Source organism: Fonsecaea nubica, assembly GCF_001646965.1.
Source record: "Fonsecaea nubica strain CBS 269.64 chromosome Unknown Scaff16, whole genome shotgun sequence".
NCBI lineage: Eukaryota > Fungi > Ascomycota > Eurotiomycetes > Chaetothyriales > Herpotrichiellaceae > Fonsecaea > Fonsecaea nubica.
The window spans coordinates 213,843-239,064 of NW_019173689.1; the positions used below are offsets into that span (position 1 = coordinate 213,843).

General features: G+C 52.9%; 10 protein-coding genes across 10 annotated transcripts; 5 read left to right on the plus strand and 5 right to left on the minus strand.

Annotated features, from left to right (window-relative positions):
* Nucleotides 1-412: 412 nt before the first annotated feature.
* AYO20_03439 (hypothetical protein) lies at nucleotides 413-1,718 on the plus strand (the record flags this gene model as incomplete). Its single annotated transcript, XM_022641742.1, has 3 exons — nucleotides 413-455; nucleotides 519-632; nucleotides 694-1,718. The coding sequence occupies 3 exons, from the start codon at nucleotides 413-415 to the stop codon at nucleotides 1,716-1,718; spliced, it is 1,182 nt and encodes a 393-aa protein (XP_022502275.1).
* Nucleotides 1,719-2,428: 710 nt separating this feature from the next.
* Nucleotides 2,429-3,529, plus strand: AYO20_03440 (hypothetical protein; the record flags this gene model as incomplete). The annotated part of the gene is made up of 1 exon (XM_022641743.1): nucleotides 2,429-3,529. One exon carries the CDS (start codon nucleotides 2,429-2,431, stop codon nucleotides 3,527-3,529), a length of 1,101 nt encoding a protein of 366 aa, XP_022502276.1.
* A 266-nt stretch (nucleotides 3,530-3,795) lies between these two features.
* Nucleotides 3,796-4,997, minus strand: AYO20_03441 (hypothetical protein; the record flags this gene model as incomplete). Its single annotated transcript, XM_022641744.1, has 3 exons — nucleotides 3,796-3,938; nucleotides 4,103-4,712; nucleotides 4,785-4,997. The coding sequence occupies 3 exons, from the start codon at nucleotides 4,995-4,997 to the stop codon at nucleotides 3,796-3,798; spliced, it is 966 nt and encodes a 321-aa protein (XP_022502277.1).
* An 802-nt stretch (nucleotides 4,998-5,799) lies between these two features.
* Nucleotides 5,800-7,223, plus strand: AYO20_03442 (hypothetical protein; the record flags this gene model as incomplete). Its single annotated transcript, XM_022641745.1, has 4 exons — nucleotides 5,800-6,042; nucleotides 6,119-6,572; nucleotides 6,621-6,956; nucleotides 7,009-7,223. The coding sequence occupies 4 exons, from the start codon at nucleotides 5,800-5,802 to the stop codon at nucleotides 7,221-7,223; spliced, it is 1,248 nt and encodes a 415-aa protein (XP_022502278.1).
* Nucleotides 7,224-8,824: 1,601 nt separating this feature from the next.
* On the minus strand, nucleotides 8,825-9,782 carry AYO20_03443 (hypothetical protein; the record flags this gene model as incomplete). The annotated part of the gene is made up of 4 exons (XM_022641746.1): nucleotides 8,825-9,052; nucleotides 9,111-9,165; nucleotides 9,261-9,390; nucleotides 9,482-9,782. The coding sequence occupies 4 exons, from the start codon at nucleotides 9,780-9,782 to the stop codon at nucleotides 8,825-8,827; spliced, it is 714 nt and encodes a 237-aa protein (XP_022502279.1).
* Nucleotides 9,783-10,405: 623 nt separating this feature from the next.
* Nucleotides 10,406-11,238, plus strand: AYO20_03444 (hypothetical protein; the record flags this gene model as incomplete). The annotated part of the gene is made up of 3 exons (XM_022641747.1): nucleotides 10,406-10,419; nucleotides 10,482-10,622; nucleotides 10,848-11,238. 3 exons carry the CDS (start codon nucleotides 10,406-10,408, stop codon nucleotides 11,236-11,238), a joined length of 546 nt encoding a protein of 181 aa, XP_022502280.1.
* Nucleotides 11,239-12,995: 1,757 nt separating this feature from the next.
* On the minus strand, nucleotides 12,996-16,654 carry AYO20_03445 (hypothetical protein; the record flags this gene model as incomplete). Its single annotated transcript, XM_022641748.1, has 3 exons — nucleotides 12,996-13,539; nucleotides 13,588-14,448; nucleotides 14,508-16,654. The coding sequence occupies 3 exons, from the start codon at nucleotides 16,652-16,654 to the stop codon at nucleotides 12,996-12,998; spliced, it is 3,552 nt and encodes a 1,183-aa protein (XP_022502281.1).
* Nucleotides 16,655-18,341: 1,687 nt separating this feature from the next.
* AYO20_03446 (hypothetical protein) lies at nucleotides 18,342-20,588 on the plus strand (the record flags this gene model as incomplete). Its single annotated transcript, XM_022641749.1, has 1 exon — nucleotides 18,342-20,588. The coding sequence occupies one exon, from the start codon at nucleotides 18,342-18,344 to the stop codon at nucleotides 20,586-20,588; it is 2,247 nt and encodes a 748-aa protein (XP_022502282.1).
* A 513-nt stretch (nucleotides 20,589-21,101) lies between these two features.
* AYO20_03447 (hypothetical protein) lies at nucleotides 21,102-22,187 on the minus strand (the record flags this gene model as incomplete). Its single annotated transcript, XM_022641750.1, has 1 exon — nucleotides 21,102-22,187. The coding sequence occupies one exon, from the start codon at nucleotides 22,185-22,187 to the stop codon at nucleotides 21,102-21,104; it is 1,086 nt and encodes a 361-aa protein (XP_022502283.1).
* Nucleotides 22,188-23,065: 878 nt separating this feature from the next.
* Nucleotides 23,066-24,649, minus strand: AYO20_03448 (hypothetical protein; the record flags this gene model as incomplete). Its single annotated transcript, XM_022641751.1, has 1 exon — nucleotides 23,066-24,649. The coding sequence occupies one exon, from the start codon at nucleotides 24,647-24,649 to the stop codon at nucleotides 23,066-23,068; it is 1,584 nt and encodes a 527-aa protein (XP_022502284.1).
* Nucleotides 24,650-25,222: the final 573 nt, after the last annotated feature.

The following is a 25,222-nucleotide window of genomic DNA, read 5'->3' on the forward strand; positions in this document are numbered from 1 at the left end:
TACGCTCACTTCACTCTTCACATCAACACCCGCAGTCCCTAGGTTTGGCATGAATAGACGCGACACATTTGACTTTTGCATCACTTTGGATTTCACGTACCGGGTAATGTCCCTGCACTGTACCATTGACACTGCTATTCGAGCCGTCGACGACAATCAGGTGGCAAGTCACTTGCAATATCAAATTCACCACCAAACTTTTTCCTCGCGTCCACCTCTCCTTCACCTGCTATAAGTGACCCAGCCTCCCTCTGTCGAGATTTTTCACATCAAACCTCTCTCAGCACACATCTGATTCCCAACATCAAATCCTCCAAGATACTCTTCTTTTTGAGAATCAGACCTTTCGACACAACCAAAACTCTCACCTGCAGCTCACCCCTGTCAAACTCACTCCAGCAGGGTTGCCAGCATGATTGCCTGGGAGAAAATCACCAGATTGATTGTCGGCCGTGGTAGGCGTCTTCTCACCATGTGTTTAGCATTACTTGACTTGCGCTGACCTTTGTGTTAATTAGCCGTCGCAGAGAGAAGTGAGCACAAGAAGCTCGAAAAGAAGTACAAGGAGGCTGAAGCAGCTCTCAAACTCATCACTGAGGTTGCCCCTGAGCCACTACCACAATGTCTCAGCAGTAAGTCCAATTTCGTCGTTTCGCCATCAAACGCGTCACCAGTGCCTGACAGTGACTTCAGGACCTTCATCACTCTGGAGTGCAGCCATCTCTGAAGAAGCACGCAAGCCACGTGAAGGTGTCCTGCGCACTTCACAAAGACCCAACTACGAGCGTTCTTCCTCAACTCCCGCTGTGAATCATGTCGCACCTCGCAGATCACCATCTGGCCCACCAGACATCACTGCTCGATCCCTCAGTCAAGAGGAATTGAAGCGAAACTACAGCGCTGACAGCTTCTGGGACACCAAAATTCACCCACTTCCTCCTATGCCTGAAATGACTGGCTTCGGAAAATATCGCCGAGCCGTCAATGCCTCACCAGAGTGGCAATTGGAACACCTTCACAAACACCTTTACGACATGAGCGACATAATCGTCGGTCATTTGGGCTCACTGCCTCCTGCCGGCCTGGATTCAGGCATCTGGGACGAGTACAGAACCCACCACGCACGAACCACCAGCTTTGCAAGCTCACGCAGCTCCACCACTGGCCTCGAGTCTGCCGTGGCCTCAGAATATCTTGACCCCGTCACCGGCACCAAAATCACTCGCGGATTTTCCGCTTCTACCATCTCGAGCGCAGCAAGCTCTTTCAGAGAAGGCTCAATTACCTTCCGCCGCGATTCCAGCTTCTCCAAATCAAGTATGGCCAGCCCTATGTCGGACATCGATGCAAAGGGCAGCCGAAGACCAAGCCGGACTTCTTCCTACCATACCAGCATGACATCAATGAATCATTTGACGTCCATCAGCGAAATCCAAGAACCATTCACCACCTTCCCCCGCAAGATCGAAAAACCCTGCGAGTTCGACGCCAATGGAAATACTGAAAGTGCACTTGCATCCGACGAAGACGAAGAACTCGAATGGGAAGACATGCTCGAAGTTGGCGGAGCCAACATGAGCAACCTCACCAAACGGCTTGACCGAACATCATCATCTCGCGCCATGTCACACATGAAACCCGCATTGACTCGTCCACGCACCAAGAGGCAGAGATCCAACACTGTGCGCCGAGTTCACCTGGTGGAAAACCGCCACTAATTACTCATTTGAATCAAATCCCCTCGACATCTCTTGGGCTACGACGAATGGATCAACGGCATCACGAATTATACGCCTCCGTCTATAACGACTTTTCATTTTCTCTTTCAACAAGACCGTGATGGTCAAGGTCACTGCATTACGGAGTTTAGGAGTTATTGGGTTATGTTTATGGGAAGGGCTCATACGAAGGGCTCATGGAAGAGCTCTGCAACAGCGGGATTCGTTCGGTTCACAAGCATTGCGTTCAGTTTCGCTGGGACTATAACAAGTATAATTCTTTTCTCGGGTGCTGCATTGTCGTTAGTATGGAAGGACTATGTTGATGGGTTTTCTGATAGCCTTCGCAATCAACAAGAAATACAATCAAGTCATTGAATGAATGGTTCTATTGTAGCCTCTTTCTTGATGCATGCGTTTTGTTTCTCATCAACGCCTCGATGCCACACAGTATTGACGTGGCTGTAGGGTTTGTTCGTGAAGACAAAAGTAGCCAATAATTGTGGGAGATGGTGTGATTGTGTGGATTAATTCCTTGGACCGCAAGAATTCGTTGATGTTGTCGACTTAGCCAAGTGCCCAACGCTTCAACTCACCCATTTACCTATTACTCGTACAGCATCATACTCCCTCCCTATCTATCCATCACCTTCGCCAGCACGCAGATCAAGAATCTACATAAATGATGTAGCGTGGCCTGCATGTCGTCAATGTCATCCACACCGACAACAACGACGAAGAAACGCCCGGCCTCGCCATCACCCACAGCCGACGATGTAGAAGATCTCATTGCCGCGGCGGCCGCGGCCGCGTCAGGAGACAAACCCGCCAGCAGAAGCGTCGAGGGGAGTGATGATCGGGTCTTCATTTCCTCGCCGATCCACGACCGCCAGTCCACGTTCGTGGCGCACTTTCACGCCGCGCCGGGGGTTTTTGCGAAACCGTCCGGAACTGGATCCGGAAGCGGTACGAAACCGCTATCGCTGTCCCTGACAGCAACGGTCAAACGGCTCCAAGCACACCCGGCGTTTGCGAGCGCGAGCCACCGCATCGTCGCGTGGCGGCGGCGGTCGAGCCAGCAGACACTCTTCACCACCACAACAGCCGCGTCCAACACACCCGGCGGCGCCGCCACCGCCGCGGGAGGAAGACCCATCTACACGACGGGCTCGGAGGACGACGGCGAAAAGTACGCGGGCAAGCGACTCGAGCGGCTCCTGGCCGACCTGGACGTCGAGGGCGTGGTCGTCGTCGCGAGGTGGTATGGTGGTGTGTTATTGGGCCCTGTGAGGTTCACGCACATTGAGGACGTGGCGCGCGAGGCTGTGCGGAAATGGCGCGATAGCCTTGGTGGTGGTGGCGGTGGTGGCGGCGGTGGTGTTGGATCGGGATCCAAGAGGCAGAGACTTCTTCCCGATGATGACGGCGTTGGTGGCGGTGGTGACGGCGGAGATGACGAGGAAGCAGAGGCAGAAGCAGCCATCAAGTCACGACTCGCTGACCAGCTCGCCGAGCGGGACCGCAGCATCGTCGTCCTGCGAGGCCTGTTGGCCGACAAGACCAAAGCCGCGACAGAGAACGCAGGGACACCAGCAGCACCGTCGTCACAGTCGCAGCCACAACAACCACCACCATCCGCGCCCTCCTCGCCAGCCGCCCCCCAGAAAATTGATTACATCGCGATGCCACTGACGAAGCTGAAGCAACTGGAAAAGGCACGGGACGCTACGATAGCTTTTATCCTGAGGCAGCTGGATAAGCTTGAGGAAGAGGAGAAGAGAGGCGGCAAAAAGGAAGTTGGGAATCCATGAAGGTAGCTAGCTAGCTAGCTACCGAGAGAGGGTGGGCGAGGCACTTGATATCACTGATTTCACGGATGTCACTGATATCGTCGAGAGTGCTGGTGCTAGTGATGACGATGGAGATGTGAAACAAAAAACAACGATGAGCCGTCAAGTGGTCACGGATGAACCAGCCAGCCGTGGAGAACAAGGGGGCCGTCAGAGAGCGAGCGAAAGGGATTGTTTGTTCTATGGCAGACCAACAGGGCACAACATCATCAACATCAACATCAACATCAAGCCGAGACGGACACGTCCTCCTGGCCACCAACATACCCGACACCACTGGCCCGGCTACTTGCTGGCGTGAGAGCATTTTTCTCCGCCTCCTCCTCTTTGAACTTTTCAACCACCATCTTCCGCGCCAGCTGTTGGTAATCTGCAAAGTCACGGTGGTTGTCAGTCGATGTGTGCCAACACATGCCATGCCATATTCGGTCCAGCAAGAGAGGTATTGCGAGCCGTGGCAACGTATAGCTGGCGGTCATCCAAGAGTTGTGAAGAGAGATCATGCAAGAGGAACAGAGGGTAGGAAAGACTCACGCAAAACGCCACTCTCCTTGGCCTGGTTCAACACTCCTTGCGAGTAAACGCCTCGCTCCAGATTACTCTGGGCGACCTCGCACAGCTCAAAGTCCTCCAAGGCCACCTTCCTCACAAACTTGAAGTAATCCTCAAACCCTTCGGTGCCGCCCTTGCCGTCGTCAAAGTAATAGTCAAACTCCATGCGCGTCTCGCCCACCTTTTCGCCGGGGCAGACGCGGAAACTGCTCATGCCGCCGCCGTACAGGTTCAGGGTGCAGACAGGGAAGAAGAACAGGAACAGACCGTCGTCGGGCTTCTGCGGGTCGGCAATGTGCCGGCTGTACGTGTCGTGGTTGTGCACCTCGTAAAAGGTGGGCGGGTACTTGACGCTGAAGCTGCGGTGCGTGTATTGGCAGTGCAGGCATTCTTGGTATCCGTCGACCATGGTTTTCCAGTTGAAGCGGCCGGGGTATTTGATGGAGCGACGGTGCGGCAGGCGGCGGAAGTTGTAGTTCGACAGCAGCTCGAGCAGGGATGACGGAAACCATTGCTCAAACGGCGGCGCGGCGTGGTCGATGGTAGTGAATAGGAGACCCGTGGGGGTCAAGCGGTGTCTCAAAAGGACGCCCTGGAAGATGAGAGAGAAAGAAAATTACGAAAATTCAAACAACAAAGAGGGATACATGGGCCACGAGCATACATCGGATTTCCTCTTCACCTCAAAGTTCTCGTTTCCATCGTGGTGGACGACGATAGACACTCCCGCGAACTCGTACTCGACTTCCCGCTCCACCGCGAATCGAGGGACAGCTCCGACAAAGTACCAGGCTTTGTGAAAGATGGCCCGTTGCTCGAGCGACAAGAGATTCTGTGAAATGTACCACGACGCGGGCAGTGTTTTTGTCGCGTCCATTGCTGAATTCATGGAGATTGTTTCCAAGTTGTCAAGAAGTACCAGCGGACATTTCAGTATTAGTCGTCGGCGACGTTTGTATTTTTACCCAGGCACGACGTTATCATAAGATCCCGCATGATGCCGACCCTTACAACGAGTTCCAAAAGAGGCATTCAAATACCGACCGAGCGATGGAGCCGTGAGTCTGTGACTTGTTGATCCACTGGTGGCCCCTATTCGCGCAAGCCGTGGAAAGGGGTGCCCGCAAAGGGTGGATCGGCATTATTCATCGCAATCCCTGGGCTGAACGATTTGCACATGTGCCAACTCCTCACTGGGTTGGGTTGGGTCTGGACCTTGTTTGGTCGTTGTGGTTCGAGTAGATACTTCCGCAGAAGTCAAAACCCTGTCAAGGGGATGTGATTGTTGCGCCGGGATCGTATTACCCAGTTGAGTTATGGCGCGGTTTTTTGTTCCCTGGTGACCCATGGACCATAGAGTGCGTCAGCTTTGATATCATGGGCGACTAAAACTGACGAGTGAGAATATAATTAGTGTCGGATCCGAGCGTTGTAATGGGGTACAATCGACCAGAGTCGATCAAGGTCATTGGCCGCCCTTTTCCAGTAGCTTCTCGGGCACCGCATCCTCCATTATCAACTGTTGAAAATGCTTCCCCTTGGCCAACACGGGCAATCCGGGGCCGCCCAAGACCTTGTTCGTATCGTATTCATAAATCGTGATTGACCCTTTCTCGTTGAAAAGAAAAAACCCAATATCATAAATATATTAATATTGGCCCCAGAGGAACCCTTCTAGCATGGCCGTAAACCCAGTCGAGAGCCAGTTTGGCTCACTGTTCTCTCCATTGCCTGTTTATCTTTCTGCCGGTGCTTGCATTGTTTACCTTGTCGGACGTCTCCTGTTCAATCTCGTCCGTGATGACCGCAAATCCTTTGCCCCTGGTTCAAGCCTCGACCAGGCGGAGAAGGGCAGTCTGAAGCAGGAGAATATGTCTGACGACGACATCTTTCAGTTGGAGAAAAGAGCTTTCTTTAGCAAGGTAGGCGGGAGTCTACTTCACTTTGTCTCGGGAACAAAGGTGGCGGGTGTGAACGGGAAAACTGACTGATCTCAAGACATGGCTCTTTGTATGTCACCGCAGCAGATTCGACAAGCCCGGTGACTATCATGCATACGACATTGCCGGTATCTCGTTCTTTGTCGTCCTGGGCAAAGACTTGAAACTCCGGGCCTTCCACAACGTCTGCCGGCATCGAGCATATACTGTGGTGCGCAAATCATGTGGCTCCTCGACGCGGTTTTCGTGCAAATACCACGGCTGGCAGTACGATGACACAGGCGCCTTGGTAAAGGCACCAAAATTCGATGAATCGCCCGGATTCGTACCTGAAGACAATGGACTGTTCGAGATCAAGTTGATCACGACGAGAGAAGGCTTGGTGTTTGTCAATTTCGACGCAAGCACGCTGAATCTTCCTTTCAATAATGTCAAATCCCACGTGGATCTGGGGAGCTGCTCGTGGGTAGATGGGAAGGAGGTGACCTGTCCAACGAACTGGAAAGACATCGGTAAGTCAATTTGGGATTCATCAATTTGCAAACTCTGACAACGATCAGCAAATGAGTTCTCCAACCAGGCTCAGTGGGCGCAGAGCCCCTTTGAATGGCTTTCTGCAATGCGCAAGTCCAAATCCAAAGTTGTCAGACTCCTTGGTCCCTTGAGCATCATCAAGGAACTCGACGACGATTTGTGGTGCACCATGGTGCTTCTGCCACGGTCAAGCTCGGAGGTCGTTGTGCGCTGCGACTTTTACCTCAAACAGGGACACACAGCTCCGGCAAAGGTGGTAGAGAAGTCGAAGTGGATGCTGGAGCAAGAGCTCATCCACTTATCCAATCCAGACGAAACCAAGAGCGCAGCGAAATCTCCATATTTTGCATATCAATGCGGAGGTGAGTGATATCTCCCAGGCACACGCTACACGATTCCTGATCGACGGCATAGGTCGCACGATTGACTTGTTTGCCATTCTCGCTCAGCATCAACGGAACGAGAAGATGGCCAAGAGGAAGCTGCAGCCCGCGATCAGGGTGACAGGCACAGCCGATATTGACACGGAAGCCGAAGCCTTGTGCGATGCCCTTGATGGGGTAGCCGACTCGCCTTCCTTGGAGAAGTGTTCGCGGATTTCCAGCTTGTCTCAAACCTTGGAGTGGTGAAAGCCGCTCAGGAAGATCATGAGAGAATGGGGCCAGAGGCAAGAAAAAGGAGTAAGAGATACATTGATTTGCTTGCATTGTAAGTGGCCGAGATGTTCAGTAGCCAGGCATTCATTAGCGGGTCAACTTGGGGCTTGAGGCCATCGGGAGTGAGACACATAGAGCATCTTCCTATTGTGGAGCGCAACCTCAAGACTGTACAGGATACGTAGGCGTTGTTGAGAAGAGGGATGCACCGGTAGATACAAGATACAGGGTAAGAGAGTCACGGTCTGATTGAACTGGTTGTGACAATGGAAGAAAGTAGAACGCGTGCAGACGCGGTCTGGTAACGTCATGGGATATCCTTACACGTGACTTGGAAGACTTGGCATATTCTTGGCATTGGCATTACCGAGGCGCGCACCAAAAGTATTGTCAACGCTAGTAATAGAATGACAAGCTGACCAAAAGACAACAGACTTTATTTTCGTTGCCCCTTACAGCAGCCCCCGGAGATATCGGAGCTCAATCCTCGGTATCTATAGCGCCCATCAAGACTGAAAATATAAACTAAGCTACCGCCTATTAACTCTGACTTATAGCTAGGAGATAGGTATGAGTGCCTATAAGCTTAGAAAATCTTCTGTTATAGTAAGTATTATTTGTCATTTAAATTAGCGTAAAAAGTACTTTTGGTGCGCGCCCTCGTAAACTTTGTCCCCTTGAGCCTTGATCCAACTCGCAGTCTCCCTCGATTACCTAATTAGGCACTTAATTGGAGGTGGGCTATCCGACTTCTGGTCGTCCCGTTTGTCGCCAACTAGGGCGATGCGATGGAGGATCGGTCGGTGGCACTGTCCCGAGGAAGAACAGAAGTCCGTGAGAAGCATTGACTATGCCTAGCTGCTGAACTGTTGTCAACGAACACTCGGCACCCGTATCGGTTCTGCCAGTGGCAGATTACGAGGACCGAGTACATCAGAGATCACACCACATCTGGCCCGTCGGCAGTCGATGTACCAGTCACGATTTGGCGGCACGAGGCGATCTCATCTAGACCAGACAGATATGCAGCCGCCGAGACGACAGAAGAAGTATCAAGGCCGGACGGCGGATGGATTGCCCGAAATGCAAGCAGAAAATGGAGTCGGGAATAGTCTTCTGTGGATTCATTCGAGAGATGCCGTTGCAGCACGGCTTCCCGGAACAGGAATGGGCGGCAGCGAATTCCGGCGTCCGCAGACATCAGCCGTGGGGCTGGAGGAATGATGGAGGTGGAAGATGTGCAGCTTGCCACGTACACAAGTCCTTATCTCCCATTGGTAGGATCCTTGCACGGCACGCAGCGGTGGGAAGACCGACTCGGTCTCTCAGCTGGGAGAGTGTAGGCAGGGTGATATCGTGGGAACTGGGTAGAGATGACTTGGAAGGATGAGCATGTAGGTAACCTGTCTGGTAAGAGGAGCCCTCGATCACGTCTAAAGCGTCTGGCCAAGCTCTTCATCGCGGGAGCGAGGTATAAGGTGCGGTTGTCTATTGATCGGTTGAAGGCCCGTAGGACCAGTCGCCCGAGCGGTGGGGACAGGAATGCTCCGGTTTTGTATGGAGCATCCAAGTCGTCAAGTTTCCAGATTGTCGTTCGCTGCAGTGAGAATTTCAAGTGCCTGCTGTGCTGATGTGCGATCCGATGGCAAGAACCTCGTCAAGCCCTCAACGACAGGAAGAAGAATCTTCAATTCTGGTTCCTCGACGTGTTTGTCAAACATCTGCTCGAGCCTCAACCCCGGAAGAGGCCTGGTTTCTTCGAGTGGGGAACCTCCACTGGCGTCGAGCTTCATCTGTTCCCACTTTGGTTGCCATCCAAGGGGGAACTCTCCCTCAAAGTCGATCATCGATGCAACGAACGTGTCGATTGTCCACCATTTGCATGGCAATGTTCAAAATATGAGATAGTAGATATCTGGCAAGTGTCAGTATATATGTGGCTTTCGATTTGACCATGGGGGAAAGCTCTCTATTAAACCCGTGCGCCACAAGTCGACTCGGTGATCGAACCTGTCAGTGACGATTGTTTGGGGCGCCTGCATGCCTGGAGATTGAGCGAGACGTTCAGGAATCGCATCCAGGCTGAATTCTTCTCCTAGGTCGACAAGTCGAATATCGTCATCGTCTTCATCATCTTCATCTGGCCAACCAACCCAAGCCACTGGCTTGACCAGCTCATGGCACAAAACGCCACCTCACTTCGGAGGTAAGCAAGAGGTCGTCAAATATACCTCCGTGAGCATAACCAGCCTTGTGCATAAAGGCAACAGCTTGCAGCAGCTGTGTCGACGCTTTGAGAATGGTTTCTGTATCCAGCCGCTCACCGCCTGAGTGGTAACCTTCCACGATGATGCTGAGAGGAGGCCCGAGCAATTCGAAGACGAGACACTGATGGCGTCTATTCGGTCCTTCGTGAAGAAAATCATCCAGTAGCTGAACAATGTATTCGGAGCCTGGATCTTCTTTTGCGTGTTCGGCGGGGGCACGCAAATTGTAAAGTTCCTTAGACTTGTCTATCCTGTCCGCCGTCATTGTCTTCAATGCCACCCATTGTTCAAGCCCACAACCTGTCAGCACAATTGGAAGAATATGACCACTGTGGCTGCTTGTACAACCATGAGAAGAGAAAGACTAATGTTGAATAGGAAGCAAGGGAGAAGGAAATGGGAAAAGGCAAAGAAGGGCGAAGGACATGGCAAAGCAAAGCGAGACGAAGGTAGTAGTGTCAATGGCCATCGGGTCTCTGCAAACGAGGCTCTAACATACGAAGTACAGTGCGTGTCAGGTTCACCTGTCGGAATTCGGAGCAGATCGAATTAAGTAGGTAGATGGATTAGACATCCCTTTGACAGACATCTTCACCGGGTATTGAAGAATGTGATAATACAAAAATACAGGGGATAATAAGGGATAGCCTCTACCAAGCTCGCAAGGTGAGAAGAAGGTCGGTATATTTTAGCCCCGCGCCGAGATACTTGATAGTCACAAACAAAACTTCTTGGCCGACGTCTTCCCCCCTCCCCAACTGCGCTGCACAAGCGCACCCCGAGAACTGACAACCACCAAAACGGGCGCCAGCGATCTCCTATCGCCCTTCCCTACTCCTCTACCACTTCTAACCCCCCTGAACCCCGTTATTGACACAGTCCTGCACCATGTTCAAGAAGGAGTAAGCATGCCCACCTCCTCCCCTCCCCCAGGGACCAGACACTAAAGCGGTGAAAAATGCAGCTTGTCGGCGGGCGCAAAGTCCAAAGTAAAGTCCTCGGTTCAGCGGGGCATCAGAGCCAAAGTGCTCGAGACGTATCCGAACCTCGAGCCTTGCATTGACGACATCTTGCCCAAGAAGAGTCAACTGGACTTGTTGAAACTGTGAGGAACCCTGTTTTTTTGGGCGTACAATGCCGCTGTCCTCGGATTTTCACCACAATTGGGAGGAGGGGTGTGGAATTAGAGCAAGAATGTTTCTGCGACATATTTTCCCTCCTGAGCGATGTCTTCCTTTCCGAGACCCGTGGCAGAAGAAGAGCAGAATCTTGGAATGTTGTCTTTCCCTCCTCCGCATGGCAAATCACTCACAAAGACATGTTTTCATAGTCCCGACCGCGTCTCCCTATATGTCCTCGACGATCGCCCCCTCTTCTACCAACACATGGACGACCCTATCATCCCCCACCTGAAACTGGTCCACCAATACCCGCAATGTTTCAAACACCTGCGCATTGACCGCGGCGCTATCCGCTTCGTCCTGTCCGGCGCCACGCTGATGGTTCCTGGTCTCACCTCCGCCGGTGGCTGGTTACCCGACAAGGACCAAGAGGTCAAAGCGGGGGATGTTGTTGCCATCACCGCAGAAGGGAAGGAAGAGGTATGTATGATCGGGATCTTGGAGGTGGGGACCGAGGAGATGAAGGCGAAGAAAAAGGGCGTGGCGATGAGTTCGGGACACTATCTCGGGGATGGGCTGTGGAAGATGGAACTGAGTTGAGCAAATGGTATCGGGAAAAAAGTCTGAGACGGATGTGTTAGGTGTTGTCTTCCCAGCACAGGACCTTCTTGACAAACAGAACGAAAAGGGAGTTTCAGGGTCAATACCGCTTGATGACACAAACACTCGACTGTACACTTCAAGGCACGTCCGGAAATGATGGCAGGCCCTGCAATGCGAAAGCTCGCCAGGTGTTATCCTAGGAGACGTGCTTCATCCGCCGCCACAGTCGAAGAGGCAAGCATAATCAGACCGCAAAGGTGCACCCAGGGAGGCAAGATTCTATATGTTGACACAGTCGTCGACTCGAATGCCGGTGACCGAGTCCCACACACACAGAGACACAACCTGCTGGACGTTTATGATCGTGACCGCGAAATACCGGGATGGTTTTGGTCTTCACAGCAGTATAGTGCACATCCAGCCTGCAAAGCCAGTCGACTGAGATACAAGTACTCGGCGCAGAATAGCACTCTACATTTTTTTACAAGAATTGGTGGTTTCACAATGAACCATTTCATTCACCTAAGATGTCCTGGTCTCGTGATACTGTGTACAAACTTTTGTCTTGCCCTCCTCTCCTCGCTCACTGACAAAGAAGAATGGTGTGAGACTAGGGAATCTTGTGAAAGCTCGCATTGAGGGACCCCGTCAGACAGCAGCAGCAGTATCGCATCCTTTCCCCACACAGGATGAGGCTCTGGCTTTTTTTTCCCCTTGACATGCAATGTTTGGTGGGAAAGATTAATCCCGTCCCCTCCTGTGGGTTCTTTTTTTGTGGCTTTCTGGTTCTCAAATCCAATGCTGTCTCGACGAGGTGTCCGTCCCTTGGGTCGAAACGAATAAACCCTCCATCTCCCTGCAGTCTTGGTCTGGGACTCCCTGGCTATGCTCATTCGACCAGACAAAAAAAAGACCCCCCCTTGACGCCAAGGTCCTGTAGGGTCGAGAAAAAGGGGGGTGTGGGTTGTCCTTCCCAGCTCGCTGCTCCTCCCGTTCACCTTTGCAACTCGCCCAGCGCTTTGCATGACCGTGTGTCCCCAGCCTCTCTGTCCCCACGGTAACTCTGCCATCCCTGTCCTCCCTGTGCAACGTTGTGAGATCTATGCAAGAGACATAACTATGTCTTTGAGTGAAAAGAAAAGTGAGCCATTACTCGGAAACAATCGAAGAAAATGTGCTGAGCAACCGCGGTGTGGTATCTCAATCATAATTGGTCGTGAGTTGTCCCAGAGGGGAATTCTCAAGCCTAATTCAATGCGCCGTTTGTAATCCTTTGCATATGCCATTGAATCCTGCTAAAAGCTGCATGGGTTTTTTTACTTTTTTCTCCCTTCCCCTTTCAGTTGGGATGACTCCTGGTGTGTGGTTGTGGAAATGTTGTATTGAAAAATGATCGTCGGTGACAAGAACTCGCTCGTTTCTGGTGTCGCACATGTCGCACGTCAAGTAACGTGGTTCGATGGACGAAATCACATGTGCATTGTACAAAGATCTCGAGGTCAATCGCGGTGAGTTTGTTGAGAATCGGTAGCTCCAGCAAAATGAAGTGAATCAGTTTCGAAGGGTAAAAGATCACGGCAACGATGATCTCGGGTGGTGTTAATCAGACAAATGCCATTAGAAAGTTTGCATATTCGTTCAATGGTCGAAGAGGCTTTCTCCATACGTTTCGGAGAATGGCAACGATGAGCAGATACATTTTTTTTTGGTTCCGTCACAGCACACCAGAAAAAGGTGCCAAGAAGAGAAGACACTTAGCCGCTCTTATCGAGCTCGGCCTTTTCTTCTGCACTAAGGACGTCGCCGAGTCGTTTGATTGTCTTCAAGTTTGTCGCACCGTTACGCCACGCAGCCCGCAAGGCATGGAAAACAGGACGGTTATCGGGTTTTTCCTCTCGGTAAAGGTTGATCATGTCGGAGGCAAGACGTTCACTGATCGGAACAGGGGCGGATAAGAGCTTGCCAAAATAGCGGACAAGATGCGACATGCCGCTGTCACTGCCTTCGAGTAAATCACTAATCGCGGTCGTTTTGAATTCCTGATACATGCCGACATTGAACTTGTCGACAAGGAAATCAGTCCAAAAATTGTAAAGAGGTTCTAGAGCTCCGTCAACTCCCATTTGGCGCTGCTGAAAAGCGACATCATGGAGTGATAGGTATGTCTGGTCAAATTGTCCTGGCTGTGGAGGTGGCAATTGCGTTTCTTGGCCGTCCTTTGTGAAGTAGATGATGCTTGCGTCGCTTGTAGGAATTGTGAACGGGGTGCCGAAAGACAAGCTGCGGAATTGCTCAAGCCTTATCCGGCCGTTAGTGTTTGGCCGTGCAGCGATCGAAATGACTTACTGCTGTGGACTGCTTGCTCCGCCGCGCAAACTTGGGACCCGAGCTTGAGTTAGGTCCTGAGGCACATTGTTGCCTTCATTTTGTCCACTAGAAGACTCAGCCGAGGGGATTCGAGCGATACCGGGAAAGGGAGGGGCCGCACCACTGAGAGTGGTTGGTTGCATTCGAATGTTGACATTCGGGATCTGGTCGTCCGGAAAGATGTTGTCCTCAATATCGGTACGGGAACTCTGCCGATGGTGACCATTCACAATGTTGTTCAGGGGTTCCGAGGCGTGGGGTGGCGGAGATCGTACAGCAGCAGGAGCAACCTGCTGGTAAGACACAGTCGCAGGTCTCTCTGTGCCATCACTAGAACCATCTTCAAATGGTCGGACGAGTGGTTCCCCAGATAGCTGATTCTCCGTTGGCAGACCAGGAACATAAGACATCGGCGAGTTTGCGTGGAATGCTCCATTGCTGGCACCAACGGTCAGCTGCGGACTGCGCAATTGACCGAAGGCAAAAGATGGATCATGAAGACCAACCTGGTCTGGTTGCGCGACTTGAGAGTAAGTTTCCGGGTGATGCAAGGGCCCTTCGTTGCGGGCCGATTCGAACCTCTCCTCCACGGGAAGAACAAAATCACGCCAGCCTTCTCGACGACGGAGTCGATCATCCCCATCGGGTCCCGGTAAAAACTCCACACTCTTGACCTGTTGGCAGACATAGCGAAGGTTGTCCAAATTCATATTATCCTCGGTCAGAGTCTTGATACGTTTGAAATTAGCGATGACGCTCAGTGGGACGTAACCTTGACCGTCCATATGCTTCCGGAGGAACAAATCCTTGCAGAGATTGTCAATTGAGAAGTAGTACTCACTAGAGGCCGTGTTAGTATTTAGCCACATTTAGGTAGTCGATGGTTTGTGGACACTTACATCTGAGTCATGACCATTGACAGCAAGGCGTACGAGTTCAGCGGATCATTGTACGGCATTGCACTCATAATGCTAGGTTGCATCTGCATTTGGGACGGATAACCGTAGATTGACATGTCAGTCTGAACGGGCTGGAGCCCTTGAGGCATGGCCGGCACGCCGTTGTAATACCCCGGGAACATCATGCCAACAGGGATAGACTGAGAACGTGGGTTTGTGCGAGTCGAATTTGATGTCTGTGATGGTACAAACGGTTGTGAAGTTTGCCTTGAGCGAGTCTCCGTGTGCGAATTTGCTCTGGATGGTGGTTCAAATCCATTTTGAGGAAGAGGCGACGTGTACGCATGGGACGACGTATACGGTGGATTGTAGTTGTTGTTACCCCTGCCGCGATAGCCACGTCCTCGCTCAGATCGAGGCTCTCGCCGATTGCTCTGATCGCCCGAGGCTTCCCGATCACGCCAGGACTCAACCTTTTCGCGAGCCGAGTCAGGTTTATCCCTGGACCACTCTCGATTCCTGCCAGAGCCGCGATCTCTGCCAAAATCGCCCGTACCTCGGGATGCGCCTCCTCCGGAACCTTTGTATCGGTCATAAGTGAATGAATACCGAGCGATGGGCTCATTAGTCTGGCTGTGAGTGCCATTCGCTTGATCGACAGAGGCATTCCCATCTCCGTTGGTCATCCGACCAACAACGTTCCCAGCGTGTCTCGATGAAGACCTGGAGCTGTGGTCAGTCCGAGGAATCTGGTCTTCAATGTTATGCTGAGATGCCGTTTGGTTCGTGGTAACATTTTCGGAGGCGGGTTGATCCTTGACATAAGCTGCGGAAGGCTTCCAGAAGGCGGCATTTGTGTCCTCGCCACTTGTAGGTCGAGTGCTAGTGGTAGGCACGGACGCACCGCGTACACCACGTTCACCTTCAGATCTTCGGCCCCGATCTTGTTCGCCAGACTGTCTTGGTACAGGAGGCGGTCCCATGGACGTCGTACCATCTTGCTTTTCTAGAGCAGCACCTGCATGGCCGCCGCCGCGACCGCCGGTATCTCTTCCCCTGCCGACTCTCCCGCCCCGTCGCGCTGCAGCCGGAGGAAGCTGTGTTTCAAACTTCGCTGTAGGGACGAACGGGACAGCAACCCATTTATTACCATGAGTTTTCTGAGATACGGGCTTCCCATCCAGCTTGTCAGACTTTTCGAGTGAAGCTGATTTGCGACGTTCGTCAACATTGGAATTTTCAGGTGTCGGCCATGACTGTGCGTCATCAACCGGTGGTGGCGCATCCACATCACCTTTCTCACCATGCTGAGATGTAGGTCGGGAGGACCGAGCTGACGGCATGTCTTTACGATTGACAGGTCTCGTGCTGTCGGCACTCTTGCTTTCTTTCTCGGCAGTGGTAACATCTTTACTGAGAGATTTCCGCTTGGGATCTTCAACTGCAGACCTGGGTTTCTGCGGTTGATTAGGTGCGCTGGAAACTGGTCCACGCTGCTGATCTAGCCCTTTCAGCTTCGCAGCTTGAGCCTCTTTGCGTACTTGCCAAACATTGACAGCCGGGATAGGGGCAGCCTTGTATTGTGTCTCTGCACTCATTGAGGGGACCGAGACCTTCTCCCAGTCATCTTCGCCGTCTTTGGACTTTTTCTCAGTGACGGTCTGAGCGGACTTGTCACTTGAGGTAGAACCAGGCAGCTCCTCTGAAGACGGTGATCTTCCATTTGGAAGTTGTGGAACAGGTTCATCTTTTTGTTGATCTTGGGCCGACGCGAGATTGGGAGTTCCGACATGTGACACTGATGAGGTCTCGGCGTTATTCTGTGTCGCAACATGCTGGATCTGCGTGGCGCCTTCTTTGTCCACATTCTCAGTAGGTGCCTTTGCCGCAGAGCCCTCAAGCTGTGCTGGAGACTTAGACGTGGCGCCCTCCCCGCTCAATTTGTCCTCGGGTTCAGACCTCGGTCGCGGTGTCTTGGTGGAAGTAGTATTAGTCGTCTCACTCGCAGGTCGTTCTTTAATACTCTTGTCAGATGCCGCGGGGCTCTCGTTTCTTGAAACCGACTGTGTAGAAGCAGTTGATGTGAGGCCCTTTGCGGCCTGTGCATATGAGAAAACGGGCGCTGTGGCGCCCGACGCGGACGACATTTTCACAAGATGATGCTGATCACACCCACACTACACCTCCTGTTCCACTACCACAGTACAAAACCCCTCACCAGCAACAAGCTGGCCAAGAGATAGAGCGCCCAGTATTAGCTAGGTGCCAGTTGTGGTCGTGAAATTTCCTTCCACAAATCAATCCTTCCTGTCTGCCGGTCCTTGTTCCACAGTGACCAGTGACGGATAGTGAAGTTCAAGATGGAAATTGGGCAGGAATATTTCCCAACCAAGGCCTCGACAGGGACGTGTAGGAATGTTGCTTGTCTGAGAAGGATGATTTCCTACAGTATGAGCTAAAAGCCCACCTGTCTCGTCGTGACGGTGCCTTTCTTGGACTCCGCAGCTGACCTGCTGCAGAATTCAACCAGTGTATCCTCTGCCGTCTTTTGACCCGTCAATTCTGCAAGATCACAACTGCACTGACCGAGTCCTCCAGGATGATGTCGCGGCTACGTGGTCGGCCAAGTTATGGTGACTTGGTAGAGAAACCGAGGCAAGTCCGGAAACGCAGACTCTAGACCGTGTGCCGGCAGAATCACGCTGTGTGTCTCGAACGCAGTCTTCTTGTCGACAGGAGGAAGTCGAGGACGATCCGGTAGACGTAACTGCGAGAAGCGTCTAATGTCGACAGCGCGGCTGTTGGCAGGTCGTTTTGGGGGGTGGTGAGCTGATGCGGCCCAAAAACTTTTGAGTGGGAGTCAAAGCGGAGGCCTTGTTCCCTCTTTATTTTCAGCGCCAGATGCGCGAGGGGAGGCGAGAACGCTGAACAAGAACCAAGGACCGAGGATTGAGGATTGAAAGGACGACGAGATGGAGAAGAGATGGAGGGAGAAATGTGTGTGTGTGGGTATGGAAGAGAAGTCTTTTTCGTGGAGAGTCAAGCTAAGGTGTGAGTGAACTGAATTTCGATTTTCCTAGCGCGGCATTTTGCGAGTCGGGCCAGTGACGGGGCTTGAAGGATGCTTCCGACCGACTCATGAGACTCAATCTTCACTGTGAAAAAGCAGCACAGAGGTGACTAGATGACTAGGTGACTAGGTGACCTAGGTATTTAATTATTGGAATCACCGCAAACAACCGACAACAAGTGAGGGGCTCTTTTGCTGGTGCTGTTGCTTGCTGGCATTTCGTCCCCCGATTATTCTCACTGCCACCACCTGCTAGTTCTAGTTCAACCAAGTCCCGTCTCTCTGCCAATAGTTGTCGCGCTTCAAGACTGACGGCTTGTTGCGTTTGCCTGCGGTTCCTCCTCACTCTCTGCCCGTTCGGCCCTAATTGGCACTGTAAGACCAATTCGACTTGGCTTGAGGTCCTCCCCGCTGCTGCCACCACCACCACCGCTAACACGGTCACCAATACGACCTCCCGCATCCGGATTGTTGTTTGAGCATGGTCAGGGTCAGAAGAGTCATGAGCTGGTCGTGGGTAGGATAGAGGGGTTCGCTCGTTCACAACACACAAGGCACCTCCAATTCCGCTAATACACACCACGCCGAAAAGGAACCTGCATGCCGCTTGCATGCCGCTCTTGGTGTTGAGGCTCATTGGACGTGTCATGTTTGTGACTCCCGTCTCCGTAGAGCCGTGAAGCACGGGTCAGCGGTCCGTAAACGCGTGAATCCGACGTGCCTAATGCCGCCAGGTCCTATCTGCATAAACAAACAGAATCTCTATGTCTACATCTGCAACCGCTCTCAACCCTTCTCTGCTCGCGATTCTCCTCGTCGTCCAGGGCCGAGCTGGCTCAGGCGCTGAAATTGTCTTCCACTATCCTCCAGACCCTCTGTCGGCGGAACGACCTCCTTATGCTTCGGAGTCCACAGATGATGATGACGGAGAAAGTTCCAGCAGTGATTCGGAAGAGTCATCTTCGGAAGAGGACTTTGAGTTGTTTACAAGGCGGTTCGGGAGTGCGGTCACAGCAACACAGAACCAAGAAAACCAATCACAGCACTCGGATGATGAGGACAGCAATTATCTGAGCAAGAGGGGGACACAGGACAATTCACAATGGAAGCCATCGTGGGAGCCGCTCCTTGGGCTCGGAGAAGATGGTCTGGTCAGCTTGCTTGCTCCCGGGCGATCCTGGCATAAACGGAGGTTTGAGCTCAGTATCAACGACCTGACGTTCCTGGGTCGACCAGTCTATGCTCGTGAGGACGGCTTCTGGCGAAAACCAAAGGTGAGGAGGTCAAGGACGGCGGAAGATGAGGTCCTATCCTCAGAGGCTACGATCAGTGACAGCGCCCAGGATGATGAGGGCGCCGGCGACGAAGCCGCAGCGACTGACCACAACAGCAAAAAGGACTACCATACAAAAGAGCGTGCGAAGAGCCAACTGACCATGTTCCACGTCGTGTTCGTCATGGACCCTCCACCACTGGAGCATACAACTCGGGTCAAGGAGATGTACGACCATGTGGTGAAGAAGTTCTCCAAGGTGCTAAAATGGGCTCAGTCACACCATGATTATGTCTGGGAACAGTCTGAGCTGCTGCAATCTATCAGGTCGACGCATTTCCATCAACAGTCGCCCACAAAGGTGCTGTATACTGAAATGAAACAACGGTCGTCTTTGGCTGCTGCCCTTGCCAAAGTCTTCGACAACATCTCCGCCTCGAAAGTGGCTGCAATCACCCTCAGTCCCAAATTGTCCGTATCTCTCCAGATTCCTCCTATCACGTCGACTTCTTATCTTCCCTCTCTTTCCGAACCACCACTACAGCCCGGATTGTGGCTCACAACAGCCACGGATCCTACGTCTACCGGCTCCGATTTGGACGCAACCTCGTCCACAGGTCCCTTGCAGTTGTCGAAGAACTTCACCCTCCTGCTTAAATCCAGCCCGCAGAAGATTCTCAAAGACATCCAAGCTGCGGGAGGGTCGCTAGCCATACCATTGACCAACTTCATCGGACACTTGAAGCCAACCAAATCCTTCTACAAGATATCGCTTGCTTCCCAAATAGCTTTAGGCGACATTCAACATCTGGCTCGTCATCTGGTGTATTGGCGGCGGGCCATGGCGATTCCGCCGCTACATCAGCGCGACACATACATTGTCTCCCCAAACGCCAATATGAGCAGACTGATGTCAGCATCTAAGACATACGAGGCAACATTCCCTATGATGCCGTCTTTACCGAAGATGTTGAACGCACTGAGCGGCACTCCTACCCCGTATGGCGCTCTCATCCCCAGCAGAGACCACAAGGAAGAGTACTACCGAGTGCTGGCCTGGCTCATGCGCGACGGCTGGGTCACACAGCTGCGTACATTTGCATTTGTCCGGGTGGACCCGGAGGTGAAGAAAGCAGTACGCGAGAAGGAGCGCGAGGAATCCAAAGGGCCGAAAACTCCCATTCTTGACAGAGACGCCAGCGACCGTGATAGAGACGCGGCGAGGAGTTTTGGTAGTGGCACGCCGAACACGACCGCCAGCGGAGCAATTTCGTCTTTCAAGCAGCGCCCCAGCATGGTCAGCCGCCCATCCAGTGATGGGCGGCAGTCGATTTCCACCGACCGGAACAGCGTGCGCGGAGGGCAACAGTTCAAGCACAACCCTAAAGCGGCCAGTCTCATAATCTCCCCTCAGCGGGCATCGCCCGAAGAGTCGCGGTGGCTCGACCACATTGCATCCACCATCGGCTCGTCTCGCAGTCCGTCTCGGGCGGAACTGTCTCCCTCGCTTGCCTCTTCGTATTCCGAGGCCGAACAAGCAGAGCTGCGGCACTACTGGTCCGTGTTGGTCAAGTACTTCAGCGGGACGGAACCTCTGGAGAGAATTCCTGTGAGAGAAGGACTGAAGAGGAAGTTTGTCTGGGACATGCTGGAGAAGGTGGGACTGGATTTTGAGGGCGGCGTCGAGGATGAAAAGGGCGAGAATAAGAGGGTGCTGGTTACCATTCGACATTGGTAGGAGGGATACATATTATCTGGCGTGTGGTGTTTGCGTGTGATACAGGAATTGAAGCCCAAAGAGGGGAAAGGGGGCAAAGAGATGACCCAGTCATGGATAGTCAAATGAAAAAAGGTGACCGATATACTCTCCTGATGAGAAAGCACTCAATCCTTGGTCTTGTACCGATCATGTAATGAATATCAGAGACGACGGGACGACGGAGCAAGTCTACCTCACCCGGGTATTGGTTTTCATCGTATCTCATTGATTCCGATCATCTACAGAGAGCCTCGTCCAGCAAACTCTGATCGCAAGTCCAACTCCAATCCCCCAATGCAATTTACTCGCGCCATCAGGAAGAAATCCAAAGTTGCCGTTGACCTGCTGCCTGTCTGTCTGCCTGCCTGCCTGCCTGTATGCCTTGGTTGTTGTGAATAGAAAGAAAAGAAAGAAGATCAATGGCATACATGCACAAAACAACTCGGGACTTTGTATCATGTCGACGAGTCGAATGCACGCGCAAGTGCTGCCTCACAACTTGGACGTCCTGTTGTTTTTATTGCCGCTACTCGATCTTGACACATTGTCCTGCTTGGGCACCGGTGCTGCTACTGCTGTCGTCGTCGTCGTCGCCTGGGGGGTATCACTCTTCTTGGGCGCGCTGCGATATCCGCCCTGGAGATTATCCTCGTTGAGGACGGCGCCGGAGACCGGGTCGCGCTTGATGCCCAGCTCGAGCAGACGGGCAAAGACGACAGCAAAGTCTGCGAAGAAGAGGTCCTTGTCGTCGGCGTAGCGGTCGACCCAGACGCGGAAGCTCGGGTCGTGCAGCAGCGCCATGTCCGAGGGCAACATCATCAGCTCGTCGGCTTTTTCTCCCGTCTCGGCCTCCCCATCCCCATCCTCGTCCTCGTCGATGTAGACGTACTGCATCACCCCGTTCGGCAGGGTCTTTTCCTTCCAGTCGTGCATGCGCAGCAGCTTGAAGTACATGTTGCTGAAGCGGGTGGGGTTGTTGACCCATTTGCCGTCGAAGCCGGAGCGGTCGGCGTGGCAGCGACCCAGGTTGTGCGCGCCGCTGAGGCAGACGATCTCGCGGTCACAAAAGCCCATGCGGTAGAAGATGTGGCGGAGGTGGTCGGCGCCCTTGGCCCCGTCGGGCAGGCGCCCGCGCGGCCGCACGCGCGAGTCGTCGGCGAAGTCGGTGCGGCCGCCCATCCAGGCGATGTCGGGCCCGCCCATGGCGCGGATCGCCACCACGGCCGCCAGCGTCCACAGGTCCGCGTACGTGATCCAGGGGAACCGCCGCTTCACGGGCTCGAGAAAGGCCCGCGCGTGCTGCAAGCCCGCGTTGGCCGGGTCACCGCCCTCCTTCTCGTACCGCATCCCCGCCCCGTTGGAGCCGCCCGTGTTGCTCTGCGCGTCGTACGTCCCGGCGCTGTGCCACGCGAGTCGCACCAGGACGGGGCCCGCGCTGCCGTCGTCATAGCCCGGCTGGTCGAGGAGGGAGATGATGGCTTGCTTGACCTGGTCAAGTTGGCCGTCGGTCGGAGAGGGCGGATGAGGTTCCCGATTCGTGTCAGGTATCTGGGACGACGGCGCAGGTGATATCGACATCTTGGGTCCAAATCGAGAGAGAGAGAGAGGGAAACCAGAAAAAAATCGATCAAGTGGCTTAGTGTCAGCTTTTCCGACACAAACAAAAGAGACGATGACGAAAATCAGAGGGTATAGAAGGTAACTCTTGAGTAAGAAAGATACTTCGCCTTGACGCGGACCAGGATACAGAAACCAGGGAGTGAAATACAAATACAACGATGAAAGAAACAAGAAAAAGAACGCACGGGGTGGCGAGGAATGAAACAGGAATATGAAGGAAACTCGCAAAAGGGAGCCACTGCAAAAGCACCGCCGTTAATCAGCCTCGGTATCACACAAGATCTGTTATGCTTTCCATGGTTATATCTGACAAGGCGAAGCCCTAGAGAGCCAGTGGGTCTGATCAATGGGCGCTTCGACTGGAGCACATGCCAGAGAGAGCACAAGAAAAAGGGAGAGAATCGAGATAGGTTGCGACTGGAAGGGGGAAGGCTGAGAGGCCGATAAGAAAAAGTGGGCGAGGCTGCAAGTCGCGTGAGAATTTGATATGCCAGTTAAAAGCCAGAGTCCCCGTAGTAAAATCCATCTCCGACCTTCGGAGTCGGCAAAATCTCGCATCGCTGATCAATCATGATCATCCTTGGAACTCCGAAGAAAAACGTGCCTATGATGTGCGTGTGTGTCATGCGATCCCAAGACTTTGGTAACCGAGGTTCCTGTCGATCCAAATACTGCTCTGTGCCTGCTTGCTGCCTGGTGGCGCCTTGTGCTCAGCCACATGTAATCTTGACGTATTGATTGTTCTTTACCCGTGCCCATCCCTTTGGTAATGGTTGGTGGGAAATAGGTTTCCCAATGTCGAAGATCCATTCAAGTCGGGAATCCGCAGAATTGGTTCAATATCCTCGAGCCATATTTGCGACTTGGTCCTCCGGAATCTCTTCCCGGTCAAGGATATCTGGATCGTGTCTAAACTCTTCGCTATCCAGAACGGGACCGATCTTTCTCACGTCTCTTTCAATCACTGTCACACCTCGTGGTAGCTTCTTCAAGCGTGAATCTTCCACCGTCATGCAGCGTGTGAGATATCGCAGCATTGCCGTGATAGCCCTGATCTTGTCTTTGTGGGTGCCACTCGGTGTATTTCCCAAAGCCTTGGTCAGCATTGCTGGAATATAGGTGGGCTGCACAGCTGGTGCGTCAACTGACCCATCCACATTGAGGCCCTGGATCAACTTCTCCCGCACGGCTGCAGAGATACGCTCCGTCAAGGCAACATGGAACACCTCAGCTTCCTCTGGACTCGACGTGTTGCCCAGACAGAACAGTCGCATCAAAGCACGATCGGCTTCCTTTTTGACGTTCAGTTTTCGCGAATAGCCCGCTCTGTGGAGCAGTTCCAGCTTTCGGATCAGAATGATGTCGTAGCCTTCTCTGACACCCATCCGTGCCTGGATGATGCCGTGGGCAACGTCGTATACGTTGTTATACGACTGGAAGATCGGCTCAATCATCTTCTTGGCACAAGTCCAGTCTTCGTGTCCCGCGGCTCCCGCAAGGTCGAGGATTTGCTCCATAAACCGCATCTCAAAGGCTCGGTCGTGACCTCGCATTTCCACAAGTCCCGAGAGTGAAGCTGGTGCATTTTCGGCTTGTGCCAGCTGCCCGAAATTAAAGTCCGACCCCAATTTGATGCCCAAGAGGAGATAATCCTTATCTTGCTCCGTCAGGCGATCCAGCACAGGAACCATTCCGGCCTTGACTGCGTAAGAGAGTATCATGTCATGATTAACCTTGGAGATATCAACTCCGACCCGTGCCGCATAGTCCGTGGCAAGGCTGGGATCTTTGCCCAAGTCGTTGATGATCATTGACACTATGAGCGCGTAGGTGTCCTCTGCGGACCTAAGGCCCTTTTCGAAGAGACCGCGGAGCCAGTTAAAGGAATCGCGTTTCAGCACAACGGCCGGCGGTGCCTGTGTGCCCACAAAAGTCACGTAGTCACCTGTGTGGATCCAGCGGAGAGCCAAAACACCAACGAGCGTACGATTGATCTCGGGATAATCATGGCCAAACAACGATTCTGAAATCGAAGGTGCTGCCGGGCGAGACGTGTTCGTGTTCCGGAGAAACGTGGCATTCTTGAGTCGTTCCAGTTCCTGCGGGAAATCTGCTTTGATCAATTGGAGGAGCTCCACATTGGGGATCTCCCAGAAGGAGCCGTCTTCGATGGTCTGTTGCAACGACCCATGTTCTCCCGTGACTTTGGTGTTCATTTCGTTCTTTCGATCAGGATTGTTGCTGGAATTTTCTCGGTAGTCTGCCAGAGGCGCGTCCCGAAAAGAGGACTCAGTCTTGAACGGCGATGTCGAAGTGGATCTTTGGGCTGATGAGCGGAGCAGGCGAGCGCATGCTGTGAGGACCCGAGCGAGAATAGTGTGGTGTTTCCGGTTGATGTCCTCGTTGCTGTCATCCACCATTGTCACATTGGTGACTTTGTTTGTTGTCAAGGTAAGTCACAAAGAGTCGATGTCCTAACATTGTCGCACGGCAGGACCTGAGCGTTTATTTGTTGACAACACCGGACAGGCAGAGAAGGGTTATAGAGAACGCCTTGGGAGAAGGATCGAGTTCTCCTGGGGTCACAGTCCAGCCGCAGTGCGCCTGTCTTTTTCGGCAGCCGAACTTCCTGAAGTCGCAGGGATGATAAACGGCAGTGAGGCCTGCTGAACGACACCGCTGGCCGTAGCGCTCACTTGCCCGTTTGCTGGTGTCCAGGAAGTGGCGGTGCTGATTCCGAGACTTCGCGCGGACTAGGGCACGGATTGTGGCTGAAGTGCCACCCGATCTCATCACCGGCACTTTGGCATTCTCTTCGAGATGTGGCTGATGCGCCGGGACGATGCTTTTCCGTCAAATAATTGGCTAATGTACCAATAGGCAGAGATGGGGTGCGATGAGAAGTATCGGAGGAAGATATGGAGTGTCGCAGGCTGGAGATTACATCGAGGGGCCTGAAGCAGGGAAGAGTCGATGTCATGCCTCCAAACAGG